The sequence below is a fragment of the Pteronotus mesoamericanus genome, unplaced genomic scaffold (assembly GCF_021234165.1).
Source record: "Pteronotus mesoamericanus isolate MK-2021 breed Mesoamerican mustached bat unplaced genomic scaffold, CSHL_Meso_final scaffold_174, whole genome shotgun sequence".
NCBI classification, from domain to species: domain Eukaryota; kingdom Metazoa; phylum Chordata; class Mammalia; order Chiroptera; family Mormoopidae; genus Pteronotus; species Pteronotus mesoamericanus.
Genome location: NW_026555309.1, coordinates 14,572,320 through 14,591,898, shown reverse-complemented (window position 1 = coordinate 14,591,898; position 19,579 = coordinate 14,572,320). Strand labels below are relative to the sequence as shown.

Here is a 19,579-nt window from a genome sequence, read left to right as displayed (position 1 = left end):
ATCCCTGCCCCCAACTCTTGCATACCATGATTGTCTTAGCTGGTCTGTGCCTTCTCAAATAATTGTCTTCAAAGGTATGCTGGATACAGGGGTGCTGCAGTCACTTTGTATTTACTTCAGGCTCTTTTCTGCTGTTCCTATCTTTCTGCCTCACAGTGTATGTTCTAGTCATGTAAACGATACTCAGGTCTTCAAACACACAATATGGTTTCATGTTTCTGTGCCTTGACATATGCTCTCCTTTTCCAGGAATATCATTCCTGGGTCCTTTTCTGCCTAGCAAACTTCTCACCTTTCAAATCTCTGCTCATGCATTGCTTCTTCTAATGAAATTTCCTTGACTTTCCAGGGCTTGCCTTGTCCCTGTGTCACACAAGGGAGGAGTTAATCGCTCTATTTTCCATACTGTTGGAACTTATACTTGTTTCAATTTCTGAACCATTCTTAACCCCTTAAGGGTATGTTTTCACATGTCTTCCCAAACAAATGGTGAACTTGAAGGCAGCCTGTACTTTTTACCCCCAACACCTATCCTCAGTGCCCAGGTTTTAGTAAATTTTCAATAAGTATTTCAACAAATGAACTGGGGAACTGAGAAACTACATATTTGGACATTGCAATGCACTGCTAAACTAGATACCTCAGGCTCTAATCTATAAAACTACAATTCCATTTATGTCCTCACCTGGCGCACTCCCTCCATCTGCGGGCGGCTCTATTTCCCTCGTGCTAGACTAACTGCTAATCTTTGCTACTTCTTCTGAGGATCTTTGCTTCTGCTTCTCAACGGGTCACTTTTTCATTGGCCACTTGATAGTCCTCAGGTCATCTAGATTCCAAAGGGGTCATCTGGTTACACGGAGAGGCCAGGCAGTGTGATGCGGCGATTAAACAGGCAGGCTTTGCCAGAGATATGGGTTTGCTTCGTGTGTGACAGGGCAAAAGTGATCCCACCTCTATGTACTCGGTAAAATAGGGGAGGTAACACTCAAGTTTGTTTTGAGCATTGCATTGGTAAGGTCCTGGCAGGAAACTAATTTTGGCCAGATTGTTCAAATACATGGATTACCTACAGAGGTGGGAGCAAGGATGAGGGAACAAACAAGGGTTGTTGGGGTACCCAGAGAGAAGCAACAGTAGGAAGCCATTACCATCCTGAAGGCTGGAAGGACAAAGGGAGGAACAGTATTACCTGAGCGACTGAGAACTAGAATGGGGAAGAGGGTCCCCCCCAACCAAGGCATTATAGTGTGGAAGGACTCAGCTAAGGCTGGAGATGGAGCCAGAGGCACGGAGGGAATAAGGAAGAAATTTCCTGGTATTGCTCCCCTCCCACCGCCTGCTGGTGTTACACATTGGTTGAACAGAAATGGCAGTAGGAAGGCAAGTGAACCTGCGAGGTACAACCTGCGGGGTTCAGCTTCCTAACAGAGCAGCGTAGAGACAGCTTCAAGAAGGGGCTGAGGGGCCAGAACATAGCCCGCATGAGAATTAAGAAAATGTATATGGTGCCCTTTCCACAGGACCTAGCACATAGTTAAGTGCTCAAGAAAAAGTTGTGGTTACTCTTAGTATTACAATGGCTGCAAGGCTTGGTTATACCTGGATGTCATCCTGGCCCCTCTAAGCAAGAGCTACAGGAAACTGATTTCATGGGTGCAAGGCCTTGCTTTACAAACACGCGCCCTGTGTTCAGGCTCACTGTTGTTTCTTCTAATACCAGGGCTTTAGTGATGCAATCTGTTTTTGTCAAGCCAGACTGTTTAACCTGTCTCTAGGTTTGAAGTCAGAAAAAATAATTTCTAAGCAAAGTTCTTTTAAGGAAACTGTCCATCTAGGCACCACAGATCCTATTCCATATGTGCAGTCTCAAAGACTTCCCTTTTCCCTCTTATCTAGAGCTGAGACAAAATGTCCTTACTAATGGAAACTGTCTTGCCGCTGCCTTAACATAAAGTACACAATTTCATGAGAAGTTAAAAATGTTTCAAATTTTTTACCTCACCACTATTCAGCTTGCTGCTGTCTGTCCTCTGCTTTGCTTTCATTCCTGTCACTGGTCCAAGGCCTTAGGAGTATCTGATGCTCCCTGCCCGCATTACTGCCTTTAATGATTACTGACATTGCCAAGACCATTCCTCTCCCTTCTCTAGCTTTTCTTCCCCCCACCCGCGCCCTCAGGTTTCACATTTCCCATTCTTCACAGCTTTCATGCTAGAAGGCTGACTTCAGTCAATACTGCCAACCAAACTGTTCCTGTCCTTCAGGGAGACAAACCGATTAATCAGATAAAATCTTTGGTTCTTTGACTCTTCTTGGCTACTTGTTTGTTGCTCAGCACCCAAGGTCTGAGGTTTCTACAAGGTTGAATGTGATCGCTGACCTCCTTGCACTGTAGTAAAATTTGATTGTGCAGTCTGCTAGAGTCTATGCTGCAGGCAGAAAGTCAGTGATAGACAGGTATGGCTTAGAAAGGCACACAAGTGAGACTGTAGGGCAGGGTCTTAAATGGGTCTTTACTACCCTCTATTGGGGTAGTAAAGTGAACCAAGATGAAATACTGTCCTTTTGGAGCTAGGTGCCAGATACTTCCAAATAACTCCTTCAGTTCTTGATGGGTCTTCAAAGAACTTTCTCCATTCTGTGCAGTAGGAGCTTCAGGGTACTGTAGCGGGGTGTCAAGAATTGGATGGGGGATCACTTAGCTAAGCTTTACTGTGAGACTTGAATTTGCTTGTGTTGAACTGACTCACTTGATAATTGAGTCAAGGAACATGGAGGAAGCCATTTCCCCTGGGGAGGGGCTAAACCTGTGAAGGGGCCAATTTGTATACTGGTACTTTAGTGCTTTCCTTTTAAATATTAGATCTTTGCAACAACAAAAAATTAGTTCATAAAATCTTAACTATATAATAAAACTACAGCTACAGGAATAAATTATTTCTTTGCATCTGGATTGAGATGTTAATATCCGATGAACAAAAGAGAGGATTTCTTAAAATTCACTTAATTTTTTAAGTTATTTATGTCTCTAATGTGAAATACTTAACATATTTTATTTAATATTGTTTGATACAAGAAACAAAAGTAAAGGGGCCTGCCCTTTAAATACTGAAAATTTTGATGGATAAACAAGATAAACTTCAAAAATTATTACAACTATTTAAAACCAGATATTGGCATATTTTATGAACCTAAATGACTGAGCACGAATCTTTAAAATATATGCACTGGATAATCATTGATGGCACATGAAATGCATGAATTTCACCATTCTTAATATACTCACTTTGAAGGCTTATAATTTGAGAGCTATTTAGCAAACAATGCTGTATATTGTTAGGGTTTGATCCAAGGTATAAATTTTGTCATGTCAGGCAGACAGGGTTTCCTGTATTTTGCTGCATATAATGCACTGTGTATAATATGCACCCACATTTTAGTGCTAATTCCCATGTAGAATTTGCATTATACAATTTGAATTAGTACTACCCATGTGTAACATGCATCTTTATTTCCCCCTCAAAAGTTTTGGGCAAAAATGTGCGCATTATACATGGCAAAATACAGTAATGGGATTAAGCTTGACTTTCAGAGTAAATTCTGAAAGGAACAAAGGAAATGACCTTCATACTGTATGTAACAAGTCAGTTCACACGCCATCAAGATGTCATTTGCCCAGCTTGTCCAGGACTCAGCTTTTGAAGATCTGAAACAGCAACTGTTTCATTATTTATGAAAAAGGTCAGAATTAAGGTATGTTAACCTACAGGCAAAGGATACACAGTTACCTAGACACTCTTGCTATACCTAAGGACAAAGCTAAAAATAACCCACATTTAGGCATATTTGACTAGAGAACAGGGAAGCTCGTTCTCCATAGTGTGAATCTTGTTTAATAAAAGTAGAAAAACTCATCAGTCATGCCATATCAGTCCCTTCAATAGTCAGCATCAAGCCGCTTTCTTCCTCATCCCTAAATATAGAGCAATGGCTGATAGTGATAAAACAAGACTATCAAAAAACAAGGTGTAGTTTGCCCTTTTTGTTATAGGAAGACATTAGCTCAATCATTTAATACATTTAATTAACTCAATAAAATTCTCGGTGGGAGAGGTACAGAGAGGTCTATAGCAAAGAACCACACTCTAATCCTTCCAAACTTTTCACCATGAAAAAATTTCATCGCCTGTTGAAAGGGCATTAAAAAAAAAAAATTCCTCCCTTTAAAGTACAGAAGGTAACACTCAGCTGTAATTGTATTTGCAAAGTTAAAACTACACTTCAACCAAGGAGTATTTCTGAGAATTCCTGATCTAAAAGTTACCTTTAAAAGGGGAGTGGAAAGAAACAATGCTTATCAACAATGGATAAATTATGATATACTCATACTATGAAATGCTACTTGAAAATGGAGACTATGAATACCAATATAAGTGAATCTTAAAAAATTGCAGTCACAAGAGCACATATTTACAATTTCATTGATATGAATTTATAGAACGAGCAACACTAATCTATGGCAATACAAATCAGAACAATAGATAATATGGAGAGGAATTAACTAGAAAGGGGTGTGAGAGAATTTTCTGGAATAATGGAAGTTTTATCTTTATTGTGATCGTGGTCACCAAATCGCAAATGACATTCTCAAAATATGTGCATGCTACTGAATGGAAATTATACCTCAGGTTTTAATAAAGTTCTGTCTACTGGATTTTAAAATTAAGTATAATGTACCACCATAGAGAGAATCTAATGCATCTTACTATTATTAAAAACCAACACATATAGACAACAGAATGGTTACCAGAGGATGGTGGGGGTGAGGAGAGGGCAAAGTGGCTAAAGGGAGTCAAATATGTGGTAAGAGAAGAAAAATTAAGACTCTGAGTGGCAAGCATGCAATAGTACAGATGTCATGTTGAAATCTTGCACACGAAAATTATATAATGGTATTAACCAATGTTACCCCAATAAATTTTAAAGAACCAACACAGGGCATTCAGAAAGCAGATATGAAACTTTAATTCTCTGTGGGCATTTCTCTGACCATTCTCTATTATTATAAACTTTTCTTATGTCTTCACACAGATACATTTTATAAAAGACAGTTTTTCTATCAAGTACTGTGTACCACACCACCATTCCATTTAACTAGTTAAGGGCATAGTATAAATATCATGAGCCATTGATTAAATATAAATACAGAAATCAATACATATTGTTAGAAAGTTTAAATAATAAGAAAATGTTTAAGAAAGGCTAAACAATGAAAGGTTACATGTCTTCTTTAATTCTACATATATAATATCACAATGACAACAAATTACAATAAAATCACAAGTGCTTTCAGATGATAGTACATTCAGATTTCTAACATCCAATTATTTTCATTTCAACAATTTACACTCCACACTGTTTTTTCATTCTGGAGTAGACCAGCGTTTGGACTGCAGACCAAGTTTCTTGTGTAATAATAAGAATTACTGTGTTGATCATGACCACTGGCAACTAAATTTATATTTATTGCACTATGCAGAGATGAGACTTTTTAAGTATATAATAATATGATGGAACTCTTCAGGGTGGCACTCAAGAGAAATTCAAATAGTAGCCTAAAAATGGGTTTCAACTGCTACTGCAGTCTATATATATTTCATTTTAAAAAGTCTCTGTCAAAACATTTAGAAATAAATATATAGTACAGCCTTCCCTCCCTTGAAAATGCTGCCTGGAAGAAAAGCTCCAAGCTGATGGAAGGGAAAAACAACAACAAGAAAAACAAACTACAAACAAAAAATGAGGGGGAAAGACCTCAGAAAAGAAACATTTGATATTCTGAGCTGCAGTCTGCCCGAGTCTATTTTTCAGCTGGAAACATTTTGCAGTCACTTCTATGGTGCTTTAGTGTCCAGTCCATGGGGAGTCCTTGACTATCCAGTACACATTCTACAGAAATCTGAAAGGACTCCTAAACACCCCTCAACTAATTACACAAGGGAAAGATAATTGTTTTGTATTAAAATCTATATGAACATCATAGTTATAGTCATTCTTTTAAGTGTTGCTAGAATAAATGATGAAAATATATGCAGAGCTGTACAGAGATCACCATTGAACACAAGAACAAAACACCATTTGATGCAAATCAAGTAAATCCCAAAAAGCCAATTTGAATATGTTTACTTTCATTTACTTTGATATGGCATTAGAAGAGACTGCATATAATTATGGAGACTGCTGCAAATAACACTTGATACTACTAAGTGTTCTATTAAGCACCAGGCATGCAAAATAGTTACCTTTTAAGATTTCTCATGTGTATAGCTCAACATCCCTATTTATAAGCTACATTATGTTTAAAGCATTTAGTAATTTTTAAACCAAATATTTTAATTGACCTATGTCTAAGTGGGGAAAAACAAAAACTTTCTCCCTTGTCTCAATGCCTGAAAGTAAGCCTTACTCCCCAAATTGATAAACTTAATTTGTTATCCTTAAAATTCCAAGTGATGAAATTATCACTATGAAATTAGAAGTATGATATACAAGCAGCAGTCTACCACCCACATATTACAGCATGCCAAACCTTCAAGAATTACTAAGAATGACGTGCTGGTGTCTACAGAGGACAAGAGTTGAACATATCCATCTCTTTTTATTCTAGATCTTTTTATTTCAAACTAAATAAAGCTTTTCATTAATACAAACTAAAAAACATTCTTTTTTTTTTATTTAACATCAATATAAGAGTAGATAAAACTAAAAATCTTTATTGTCTTCAAGTGTGTGGCAACATAGAATGTCTCAATGATATTAGGTAATTGGGTAAAGGAAATAGTTTGTTTACCCCATTTCAAAAGCATTCCAAATAATAACAAACACAAATTCAGATTGCTTGGTTCTTAGTCATTTATGGCTTAAAAGTACTGCATTTGAAAACCTCAGGATGAAACAGATTTATATGAATAATGCATAGATTGTATATGTAGCAAATCATGCAATAAATACTCTCATGTACACTGGAATCCTAGTGACAAAATGAGCCTGTAAGTGTAAACAGTAATGTTTCTTTTACCAAGAAAACACACCCAGCAAGATTCTTGCCTTTGACCTATTCGAAATCTCACTTGCCAAGTCCTCCTGATTTTCTCAGACTGATACAACCCAATGTCACATGACATTTGCAATAAGGAACAGACTTGCCTCAAGTGCAGGCACTGTGAGGTCCGAGCCAGACGGTGACACTCTCATTATCCTACCGCCCTACTACCAAGTCAATTGGATTCACAACTAGCTAGAAGATCAAATGGGTAAATGTTTAGAATGGCCACTGTAAATGTTTATTATTTTAGTATCTTTTAAAAATCTATCTATCCTGCCCTGGCCCATGTGACTCGGCTGGAGTGTTCTCCCGTTGACCAAAAGGTTGCAGGTTTGATTCCTGGTCAGGGCACATACCCAGGTTTGCAGGTTTGATCCCTGGTCATCGATCCCTGGTCAGGGCTCATATGAAGGCAACCAACTGATGTTTCTCTCCCCCCGCCCCCCCTCCGTTCCCTTCCTCTATCTCTAAAAGCAATGAAAAAAATGTCCTCGGCTGAGGATAAAAATAATAATAAAAAAAAATAAATTAAAAAATATCTATCTATCCTTTAAATCTATTTCGCTTGGGAATCTCCAGGATAAGATTCATTCACTATTCCTGGTTTTGATATGCCCCTACAACATGAGAATTGAACTGAACTACAATAATTGTAATGTCATCTCTGTACATCCGAGCAAGCTCTTCAGGAAGACTCAGCATTTTGGAGAGGCGCTCGTGATCAACAGTCCCAAACTCATTGTTGCCCACAGCATGGCGAATAAGATGCGTTGCTGCATTCTGATCCTCGAATACTGAGGACATCTTGGCTCTCCTTTCTGTTAACAGGCTGTGCATCTGTCCCAGAGTCACCTTGTAGCCACCAACAGCTATTGGCTGTTGGTGATGCATGCCCGTTAGGTACTCACCCACAATCCTAACCACATCCTGCCTATGCATTGTCTCCCACAGCCCATCAGTTGCCAAAACTAGAAACTTATCCTGTGGCCTTAATCGGTGGTAGGTTACCTCTGGCTCAGCAGTGAGATAAGGGGGTGTATAATAATTAGGAGGGATGAACTTGGTATATTCATTGTCATTCAGCTGGTCCGGGCCAGATTCTATCACTCTCTTTTGAAGGTCAATGCTCCATTTGAACTTTACATCTCCAAAAGCCCTAAAAGGCATCAGCAAGCCCAGCAGCCGATCTTGTTTCACCACACTCTTGGCCTCATTCTTTGGATGTTCCAATTTCAGCCTTTCCACTTCCCTTTCATTCTGAGCATTGTGGTCATTAGAAAGAGTGACTGCTGACCAGGAGCCATCCTCTTCCTGCACACCCAGCATGGCTCTGCTATCGCCAGTATTGGCCACATGAAGGTCGACACCATCCACATGGGCCACACAAGCGGTGGCCCCAGAAAATGCTACTCGAAGGACCAGGTAGTTGAGGAAAGAATTGGGATCACCAACCTGAGCCTCCAAAGAGATGTCATTATCGAGCCTCTTGAAAGCATTGATTAAAGCCTCCTTAACATCAATATCAGCTGACTCCCCAGTGTTGAGGTCTATCAGCTCTTGCCAGTAAGTCCTCAAGCTGTTGAAGTACAGTTTGGATGCTTCCTTACTGAAGTAATCATTGGGGTGCTTGTGCCATTGGAGAATGGGTAGCAGTGCTCGACCACTCTCCACTGCATTTTCAATCTCTAGCAAAGTCTCATGGGGTAACAAAGAGACAGCAATATAATAAAAGAGTCTTTCGCTGACTGCTTGGGAACAAGCACAGCCTGCATGGCCATCAAAAACCCCCAAAAGCATTCCTCTAGTCTGCAAGCAGGTTGCTGCACTTCTCCGGTCCTCAATGGGTGCGTTTGCAGGTAGCTGATTGCTGTCAAATCCCAGGACAGAACTGACATTTTTGCCATCAAATTCTGGCACTTTGAAACTGTATTCATTAGCTTTCAGGATGCTGTTGACTTGTGGAGGCGTGAGGTAAAATTTTTGTGGTGTAGAAACATACCTCCTTCCTTGGGTGTATTGCCACCAGTTCTCCTTTGGCCTAGAAAAGGTAGCATATGCTGGATGGGGTGTATACCTCAGGCGACTCTGAGAAATGAAAGGGGGTGAGCAACAGAGATGTTTGTGGTGGCAGTAACACGCAGTGCCATAGATTCTACTCAGTTCACAGTTACGAATCACAGGGAAAAACAGCTGAGTTGGTGCTGGCATGGCATCAGAGAATAGTGGCAGGCTGGAACTTCGGACTGGGATTCCTACAATGCAAATTACACAGGTACACACAAAGAAAAAGTTATACTTCAGATAACTTAACCTACCTTTGCTTTTATAGCAAATATTTAGCAGGTGACTCTATTTACTAAGCCCTGTGCTAGGAGGCACTATATTTTATACCCATATCATGTACTATTTCTGTAGGGTATATTCTGTTGAGCGCTTCCCAATCCTTTATGGAGCCAGGATTGAAAGGTAGTCCAGCTTTACTTTTTTCTCTTTTCATACTTCTTTGTGTAGCACAAACTGTGCACAGTGTATAATAGATTTAGCTGGGGAGACCTGAGGAGATGAATGTTACATAATATTATGCAGTGGCAATCTACCTGGCCAATCACTCTTCTCCCTTTATATCCTTAAAAAAGATTTTGTATCTCTCATATTGCTCAAGGACTTTCCCCATTTATGAACACCCTATTTCTAGACCTGTGGTCAGTTGTCAGCATGGCTATGACCAAGAAAGTGTTAGGATGCATCCCCAACTTAAGTATATTCATACACTACTTTTAAGTTATACACGCATACTACTGTATTAATACAATGTTCATTATAACATACACAAAAAATTTTACATTATTAATAAAAAGAAATGTCATTATTACCTTTCCATACCCCAGTGAATGGTCTTGCAAACAATGTTTCCTAGACCACTGCACCAATTTGGTGAGCTTAGGGACATAGGTCTTCCACCAACTTGCCAAATTAATCCTGTAAAAGCTAGTTCACCTCGTAGGGTCTCGCTTTCCTAAGTTGTAATTGAACACATCAGAACAGACTCTATCTAAGGCTTCTTCTAGGACTTCAAGCCTTTGTAAGTGTTTGTTGAAGTGAGGCTTTAAAATCAAATGCAGGTTCCATTTATTCATTGTTTAATTTTACAGTGTCCTTCATGATAAAAATGTTTAAGATAATTTATGCAAGAAAAATATCTTCTTTCTTCCTTAATAATATTTCCCCGGAATTCTTAAGGTATTGCCTCAAGGTATTCATTTGGCCTATAAACAAAGCGGCTTTACAAATGCTTTAATTAAGGAAATACAGTAAACAAAAAGAAGGAAAATAAAACCAAGTGAATCTTTGTATCAGCTACTCCTTCCAAAGGTTAAACTCATTAAGAAGTAAAAAAATTATGAGTATCACAGAGTGTTAGCTATATATTACATTATTTTAGCATCCCCTCTTTTGAAGAGTAATTAGAGAAAAAGTGGTAAGTGCATTGTGGGGGAGCAGAGAAAAACAAACACTGAATAATAACTGATCGTTATTTGCTTCTGTAATAACTACCGCATAAGCCAGTTATACAGAACCCCTCTGGCAAGTGGTAGGAAGTATCATTTTAACTGTACTCTTTAAGTGGGGATTTGTTTACAAAGTGAAAGACAAGATTAAGCAATAAAAGGTAATGATCAGAATTTTGGAAATAAGATCAATAATTAAATAAGCATTCTGAAATCCAGTAATAAAAAATAGAAATTCCATAAGAGTAATCTAGCAACACTAACCACTTAAATAATAGCACTTCAGACTGAATACCTGAAAGTCATCCAAAGGTTAAGTATACATGACTGAGCCAGGAGATGTGCTCAAATGTTGGGCCACATGACACTGGTTTCCAGACAAACCATATCTCCTGTCAGGTTTGCACACAGAAAGCACATTAACTTATACCATGCTCTGTATAAAGATTTTCTATTATTAAAAATATAAACAGATGCCAATCTTAATGAAAAGAAAGCTTCTCCATAACTTTACATAAGTTTGTATTTGTGCTTACTTTAAAACTTAAGAATCTTACAGGAAAAAAAATGAGTGTGTCTGATGGAATGTAGATTCAATCAAAATACTGTGTGTCTTGTCTGTGTTTGGAAAAAAGTGTCTGATAGATATAGAACAAGATTTCATTATTCAGAGTGGGGCAAAAATAGGTGAACAGTTGTTCATATGGGAAATAATAATTAGTAGTAATACAAGAATAAACTGTGTTTCCCATACTCACTGTAAACCTACTTTTGTCCCACCCTGTATGATGTCTAATCAAGGAATAACAAGTCCAGCAAACCTGCACTTTCCTTACATTGCTTTGTTTTGAAAAATTTTATGCTTTTTTTTAGTTGATTGCAAAATGAATGAAATATTATTGCAAAAGAACTGAGTCATGCAGCAAATGCTTGGACTAATATGGTACATTCAAACAGCAAGCGCTGATATGCTCAAATAACATACTACATTCTTCCTCCAAAGCAAAGATTCTCAAGATTGAAAACAAAAAAGCAGAGGATGAATTTTATCAATGGTATCTTTCACTTATTTAGTTTAGCATATGGACTAAGATTGCATCCTAATCTTCCAACTCCAAACATGCCTTTAAAAGATACATTCTTAAAAAAAAAAGACACATTCTTAGAGAAGTTGAAATTCATTAAAACCCTGCTCTGTGATTAATGAGAGTCCTGTCATCACCAGTACACGAGATATAGTCTCTCCATCAGATCAGATACCCTTAGAAGTCAAAATACTTCAAATGTTTTCAGAAACCGTAAGTAAGCAAACTCTGAGTATTTCTACATATTAGATGACTCAACAACAACAACAAAAAACCCCCATGAAAACAACTTTTGTTGAATTAGCTAAATAAAACAGAAAGTTCTTGATAAGCCAAGAATAACAACAAGGTACAGTTGCCGGTAAACTGGAGCAGTGTCAAATTTTCAAATTATTTCTGATCATGTTTTCACTGAAAAGTTCCTATCCCATCATCCAGACTGAGCCACATTATATACAGCATCTTCGTCTGGGGCTGATTTTGCCAATGACTAATAAGAAAAGATGTGCTCCAACCAGAAACTGGAAAGAGACCCATTCTTACTGATGTGCTCGGCAGAGCCTGTGCCAGGAAATGATTCCACTTCAATAAACTCACCGAACAAATTAATTAGAAAATGCTGTCACCGCACCGACTCTGGAGCTCTTTAGTTTTACAAAGCTTTTGGTTTAAATGGGAAAAAAATGCTATACTAGTTATTAAATGTGTCAGAACCTCAGTTTATGTAACCCGATTGCATTAAACATCTTGCATGAAGACTGCGATTTTTCAGCATTTTCTGGAACTGCCTAGCCGTTTCACAGCTCCCGTTATCGCTCCAAGAATGAAAAAACCGGTTTCCTTCGGACGACATAAAGCCTCAAGCCAGCACTTGTTTGACTAGTTCTCTTTGTCCCTACCAGGAAATTGAAGTCACCAAGGCATCAAAGCTATCCGGTCCAGGAAGCCTTTGTCCTCTCTTCTATCTACCTCGCCCCTTAATTCCACACCAACCCACCTAAAACCATCCACACACAGAATCAGTCACCATCCTTCCTGGGTATCCAACGCAGGTAAAATGAATACCTACCAATTCGTCTGGGCCCGGGACACACACACATTCTCCTGTCATCACAACACGGAGCCGACAACATCCACAACCCGCGCGGTGAGCAGCAGCGACAGCAGCACCGGCCCATTGAAAGCAAGGCAGAGATGCTCATTAGAGACGGCGGCGGCGGGGGAGGAGGAGGAAGCCGGGCGGAGGGAGGGAGGAGAGGGAGGAGGGGCGAGGTCTCCTCGGTGCCTGGTGAAAGGGGCTGGGCTGGGAGGGGGCGGAAGAGGATGGATGGGGAAAGGGGTGGGGACAAGAAGGAAACCAAATAAACCAACCCACGTCGCGGGAAAAGCGGAGCCACAGCCCAGGGATGGGGGGCGGGGGCGGCCAAACGCGAGCAGAGGCGCGCCCCGGGACGGCCCCTCCATCCAGCTCGAGCGCGGCGCCCACGGCTCGTTGTATCCTCCGCCCGCTACTCGCCCAGCCACACGCGGCCACGGCGTCGGTCCAGACCAGTGGCAGCCCACGGCGGGCTTCCGTGGATTTACCCTGGACCCCGTGATGTGTGTAAGGGGAAACTCGGGCACAGACGACGCACCGCCAGCGCCTCACCTTCCCGGAGCTCACCCTTCCGCGGGTCTCCACAGCGTCCTAGTACTGACAGCGGGCGCGCGCGGCCGCCTCCATCCCGAGTCCGTGGCGCCCCCCTAGCGCCGCCACGCCAGCCTGCTCGCTGCTCCCCTGACCCGCGTGCACTGGGAGCTCCGGGGCCTGTCCCTCCCTAGCCCCAGCCTCCTGTCTTCCCACCCCACGCTCGCGGCCGCCGCGCCCCACGCGCCGGCAGCCCCCTTCACAACTCGGCGGGTGGAGGATTCAGACGGGGTGGTCTGGGGCCGGACCAGTGAATACGAACCGGGCACGGCAGAAAAGCCGCTTCTTCGCAAGGAGACGACCGCGGCTACTGCACCACCCAACACTCCGTCCACACCGGCGGATGCAACTCGCTGGAGCACGGCTCCTCTCCCCCAGTAGGCCCACTCTGCGCCCACGCCCCCACCCAGCCAGCCACCACCCTGCCCCGCCCCGCCCGCGCGTTCCAGCCGGGTCGCTTCCCTTCTCGCGATTGGCTGCGCAGCGGCGGGGGGGCGGGGAGGAGGAGAACGGGGCGAGGCGGGAGGGCGAAAAAGCGGCGCGCGTCGGGCCAGCTCTGTGACGCAATGGGGGTCAGACAATCTTTTCCATTCGGCGCTGGCTGCCCATTGGTTCTACGGGCCCGCCTCACGTGACCGCGCCTCGCGGTGCCGTGGAAGGTGGGGCGGTGAGGGGCAGGGGATCGGCGACCTGCGAGGCTGAGCAGCGCTGACCGGGTGGGTGGGGGTGACAAGGTTGGCAGTGGGCTCGGAAGGGAGGAAGTAGTTGGGCCGGACCCAGCATCCCCACGCGCATGGAGCCCGGGGAATCGGCTGCTCCCCGCTGGGCGGGCTTCCGCGAATCCCTCTCACCTCGGCGGGGGACCTGCAGTAGGTATGGCCGGCCTGGCGGCCGAACTTCCCGTGCGCCTCGCTGGCGGGCTTAGGCTTTGTGGGATAAGTAGGCTGCGAGGACGGTTCGCTGCTTAACAGGGACCTAAATTCCTTGTTGCCCCAGCCGGAAATAATAAGGTACGGCGCCCTGAGAGTGCCTGTTCCTTCATTCATTTGATACTTTGCAAATTTTCGGAGCGTTAACTCATATAATGTTTTCTGGACACCTCTCAAGGGCCCAGGGAGAGGAAACCGGGCTAAACTAAAAGCAAGAGGAAGTTGTGATGAAGGAATTCTTTCCCCTATAGGGTTGGTGTGTGTTCACCTTCTCTGAATGGCTTTGAAGTCAGTATTGTGTCGTTTGCCTCGAATGGTTACAAGGAAGAGGGTAGAATCAATCTGCAGAAGTGGGAAGAACACTCGACTTGGAGTCAAGAGGACCTTCATCCAAGTCTTTTACGCTTCGTGGGACTCAGTTTCCACTTCTGTTAGGTTAGGTTTGGGGAGGCATTGGCTGTCTGTAATAAAGGGAAGACACCTCAAGGGCTCCTTCACTTGATCTCCTTTCACACATATTCCCTCTTTAAGGGTAGTGAGTTCTAAAAGCTTCCTTGGAGATACTAGGTAGATCATTGCTAGGTAGGCTTATCCTGCCTAGTGTTAAAAAGTTTACTTCTATTTATTAAGCATATCTGTTTACTAGCCAACAAAGTTCACAAAGTGATGTGGGCTGGATATAAAAACTGTCATGTTAACAGTGTTGTGGAGTTTTATTTTTACTAATCCTGCGTTATGTGACTTTTATGTAATTAAGGAAGAACCTAATATACAGGAAACAGTGCCAGAAACAGGTTCTTCAAAACACCCGTGTCTTTATAGCTGCCTATTCTTTTCTGTAAGTAAATCAGAACAAAACCTTTTTGCCCATCCCGAGGCTGCCCATGAACTCTTGTGGCTGCTCTGTGTGGCTTTCATCTTGGCTAACTCCGGTCCTTCTGCCTCACTTCACCCCCCTCGTTTCTACTTCTTAAAGGGGCTTCCCATAAATTTGAAGTATTCCTTATTGTCCTTTTTCCTCTTGAGTATTTGATTAATGTATCTGGTTTTCTTATGTCTCATAGAGGCAGTATGGTGCCGTATAATGTATTGTTAGAGCATAGCTGGGGCTAGACTGCCACGTTTCCAATCTCAGCTCTGCAGTTTACTGTTTGGTCTTGGGCAACATCTTTCTGGCTCAGTTCTCTCATATGGAGGATAGGGATAAAAATAGTAATACAAAGTCAAAATAGTAAAAATGTCATTGAGTTGATACAAATATATATTATACTAAGAAAGTTCAAAACACCTGTAGTAAGAGGGCTACTGAGGGGTAAGTAGGGCTGTTATTAATATTATAAACATGTGCCCAGGTCAGTATGCCTATTTTAGATTGAACACTCCTAGAGAGTAGGAGACCCTGACCCCCCCAGTGCACTTTTTCCTACAGCTGGATTATGTATTAGTAGATGTTCCTAATAGACTGGAGAGTTGTATGTAGTGTCACTAGCTCTTAGCCCCTGCTCTGCAGACATGAAGACCAGTTAACTGAAGCTAAGAATGCATTTTTATTTTAAGAGTTTCTGCCCAAGACTCAGAAGTGAGATTTCTACTAGGTGTGTCTGTTGCCTATAAATGTTGCCTAGTGATTGTGAAAATGGCGTACTGAGACTCCAGAATGTCATCCCGTGGTATGGCGAGCTGGTTCCCAACATGCATCTCCGCGTGGATTCCAAATCCAGAGATGCTCAAGTCCCGTATATAAGATGGCATTCAACAATGCATACAGTCGGCCCCTGCATGCACAGATTCCCAGCCATAGGTCAAAATTAACCGTTTTCAATCCACAGTTGGTTGAATCTGTGAATACAAAACCCATGGATATGGAGGGCCGGCTGTGCATCCACGTTAATAACCTCTTCAGAGTTTGTCACCTTGCTGGCATATGCCTTATTTGACACCAACATTGCCATTATTCAGAGCACTTTTAAAATTACCTTTTCAAATTGTTTTTACATCTTCATGGGAAATTCTACTTGTTTCACTGTAACCAGCACCTTGGTTTTCATACCAAAATAGTATTGATTTCCCCATGTTGTGATTCTTAGTTCTGAATGACCTGGCTGTTTCTGAAAATGACACCCACTCTCAAATAACTGGTATTTGCCACGACTAAATATAGTCAAAAGAATTTGTCATGAGTATTGAAGGCAATGCCAGGGTATTTCTGGAATCAGAATAAAGGTTCCCCAAAGTAATAGCTTTAAAATACTCATTTAGAGGTGTCAGTTTTTCTTCAGCTGCAAAGTTGTATGATTTCATATATGTATATTATAGTAAGTCCCAGTTCTCCTGCAGAGGAAGTAATTGCTTGTACCACTGAGGGTGGAGGGCATGATTCTTTAGAATCTCCACCTGGCCTGGATTTCTTCCTGTCTCTAGACGGAGGTCTGTTTGGCCACCCAATAGTCTTGCTTTAAGGATGCTGTTCGTCATCAACACATGGTCACCTGGCCAGGTATGTGGTAGGTCCTTGGGTTTGGTGCTCTGATCCCAAAGACTGCTTTTAGCCACCAGAACACCTGTTGACATCTGTTGGCACTTGAAAGGTGTAGGAAGGTAGCACTGAAACAACGCAGGGTTGTTGTAGAAAAGGGCAGGCAGGGAGAGAGGAGGGAGCTTCAAAAATAGTGTGGTACAAAGAAAGCACAGTGTACAAACACTTACTTTGTCCACCCACATGGTTTCTGTTATGACAAAAAAATGCAAAGACAATTCCTGAATGAGATCCTTAACACTTATTTTCTTGCCCTGGAATAGACCTGGAAATGAGCAAGTGCTTAACCAGTTTGGCCTCGTGTTCTTGTGCGCAGGTGATAAAACCCTTGGGGTTACGGGAGGTTAGCGGTGGCAACATGGAAGATGGCCCAGCAGAGTCTCAGTGATGCCAGCCAGGAAGCTTAAAAAAGACCTGCACATGGGCTTGAGATGTTGTCGGTCTGCTGGTTAGTGGCCTTTGCCATGATCAGCAATTAGAGGGAAGAGAGGCTGGCCTACCACTTTCCTCTTTAGCTCCTACTTCCCTACAGCTCTTGGATAATAAATCTACAAGTTATTACAGAGCACGTTAGTGATAGGTACCTGTTTTATTACCATTCCCAGTGTTGAGAGTTGCTTCTTTGAAACTAAGTTATTTAGGGCTATGCCCTGAAAAATGGCAAATCATCTCTATGAAAGAAACAGCAGGTACCCTGGCTCATCTGTTGTGGGCCTGAGGCTGTAGTATGTGCTTTTACATTTGTCTTGTTTAAAAATATTTCAAAAGGATTCTGTCCTCATCAGAACTCATAAGATAATAGTATGTTCAAGGGGAAAAAAATAAAGCTTTATTCTGTTGCAAAATTAGGGACAAATCTTCTGGCTAGTAGGCCAGAGGTTTCTGAGCATTAATTTAACATGACAAGAATATGAAAAGTAAGGATCTGAGGTAGCTTGATTAGAGGGCTAGGTGCTTTTAATAAGTACTGCAGCAGGTGTGCGGACCTGAGAAGGGCAACTAATTCAGGAATCCCTGTTAGTGGGGGTATCTTTGAATGCTGAGGATACATGTATGGGGTGAGGGAAGCAGTGGTGGTATTGTCTAGCCATAGGACAGCCTGGCAAGATTAATTTTCATTTCGGTGTAGTTCTGTAGATTCCCCAGAATGCAAATGGTAAAACGCGAAAGAATGACTTAAGGAGAACTGATACGTTGGGGTTTAGAGCACTTTTTACAATAATTGCCAGGTCATGGGCACTGAATCAGGTTATGCCAATCTGCAGACTTCAGCAGGAACCCCTATGCAATGACTCAAAAATAGTTACTGGTTTAACACATCTTAAAAACTAAAATTCTTTGCTCACCTGTGCACTTTTAACTACTACGGTATAGGTTTCTCAAGAGCAGGGACCTTGTCTCTCGTGCACTGATTAGAAACCCATGGCCTGGCATATAATGAAAACTAACCACCCCTGTTCTAAATGCATTGTCTTAGGATATCTTCATAATACTCATGAGTTAGGTGTTATTCTTATATCCATTTCACAGGAGAGGAAACTGAGTCTTGAGCAGGGTAATTTGCCTCAGGATCACATAAGTAGGAAATACAAGGACGATTTACACTGGCATTTTGAGGTGCTATGTTACAATGACTGCTAATTCCACCTGTAACCCAATGATGAGTAAACAAATTCACTTCAAATGAAAAAGGGGCATGTTGCAACAGGTGTGTGCTTTGGGATAATGGAAGAACTAAAGAAAGTTTTACATTGTCATTATGGATTTGAGGGCAAACTGTTTCCTTGTAATTGCAGAATTCCCACCTATGCTTATTGTGTCTGTGGCCAGCAATAAGTTTTCCACAGCTCACTGTATCACTACTGAGTGACCACTCTGATGCTCCAGCCGACTGAGCCAGAGGTCAGGGCTGGGTGATTATGTTTTTTCAGGAAAACCGATTGTGGCTATAGAAGATTATTTTCCTTAGAAACTGGATATTACGAATATCTGTAGATGAATACCTAATGTAATCAATTTATATCCTAGTAACAAACTTCAGTTGATTATATGGTATGAAACAATTTAATCTATATAAAGCTAAGAGTTATGTTCAGTTTAAATGGTTTATTTTTAAGGAATATCAGTAGAAAGAGAAAAGTTTAAGGAAAGAAGAGAAATTAAAGAGGAATGTTAGTAGTAGCTATTGAATTATATATTCAGTTTCTGCTAGGAAAAATAGGATCTGGAAATCTAATCCGAATAGTGGCTGGCAAATAGTACCAAGTGGTAGCACTTAAATGAGTCCCATATGGCTGCTGGAACAATAACACAAATTTAGTGGCTTCAGACAGCACACATATCTTACAGTTTCAGAGGTCAGAGGTCTGACATAGGTCTCACTGGGCTAAATTCAAGATGTCGGCAAAGCTGCAACCTTTTCTTGAGGTTATAGGGGAGAATCTGTTTTCTTGCTTTGTCCAGCATGAAAAGCTGCCTGCATTTCTAGCTCATGGTTCCTTTCTCCATATTCAAACCTAGCAGTGTAGCACGTCACTCTCTGACACTGACCTCTTCTGCCTTCCTTTCTAACAGACCCTTGTATTGCTCTGGGCACACTATGATAATCCAGGATAATCTCTTTATTTTTAAGTCAGCAACCCTAATTCCACCTGTAACATAGCATGTTCACAGGCTCCGGGAATTAGGATGTGGGCATCTTTTAGGGAGGGGCATTCTGCATACC

The 19,579-nt window shown here is 41.7% G+C and overlaps 1 protein-coding gene across 3 annotated transcripts; it reads right to left on the bottom strand.

The window, feature by feature from the left end:
• Positions 1-4,543: 4,543 nt before the first annotated feature.
• PDP1 (pyruvate dehydrogenase phosphatase catalytic subunit 1) lies at positions 4,544-13,787 on the bottom strand. 3 transcript variants are annotated; one of them, XM_054590263.1, is made up of 3 exons: positions 13,652-13,707; positions 12,772-12,806; positions 4,544-9,360 (listed from the first exon to the last, which is right to left on the bottom strand). In XM_054590263.1, the coding sequence occupies exons 2-3, from the start codon at positions 12,800-12,802 to the stop codon at positions 7,703-7,705; spliced, it is 1,689 nt and encodes a 562-aa protein (XP_054446238.1). In that variant the 5' UTR covers positions 12,803-12,806; positions 13,652-13,707; the 3' UTR covers positions 4,544-7,702. The 3 variants fall into 3 exon arrangements, with proteins under 3 accessions (XP_054446238.1, XP_054446239.1, XP_054446237.1); XM_054590264.1 differs by lacking the exon at positions 12,772-12,806 and having other exon boundaries at positions 13,652-13,787; XM_054590262.1 differs by lacking the exon at positions 13,652-13,707 and having other exon boundaries at positions 12,772-13,510.
• Positions 13,788-19,579: the final 5,792 nt, after the last annotated feature.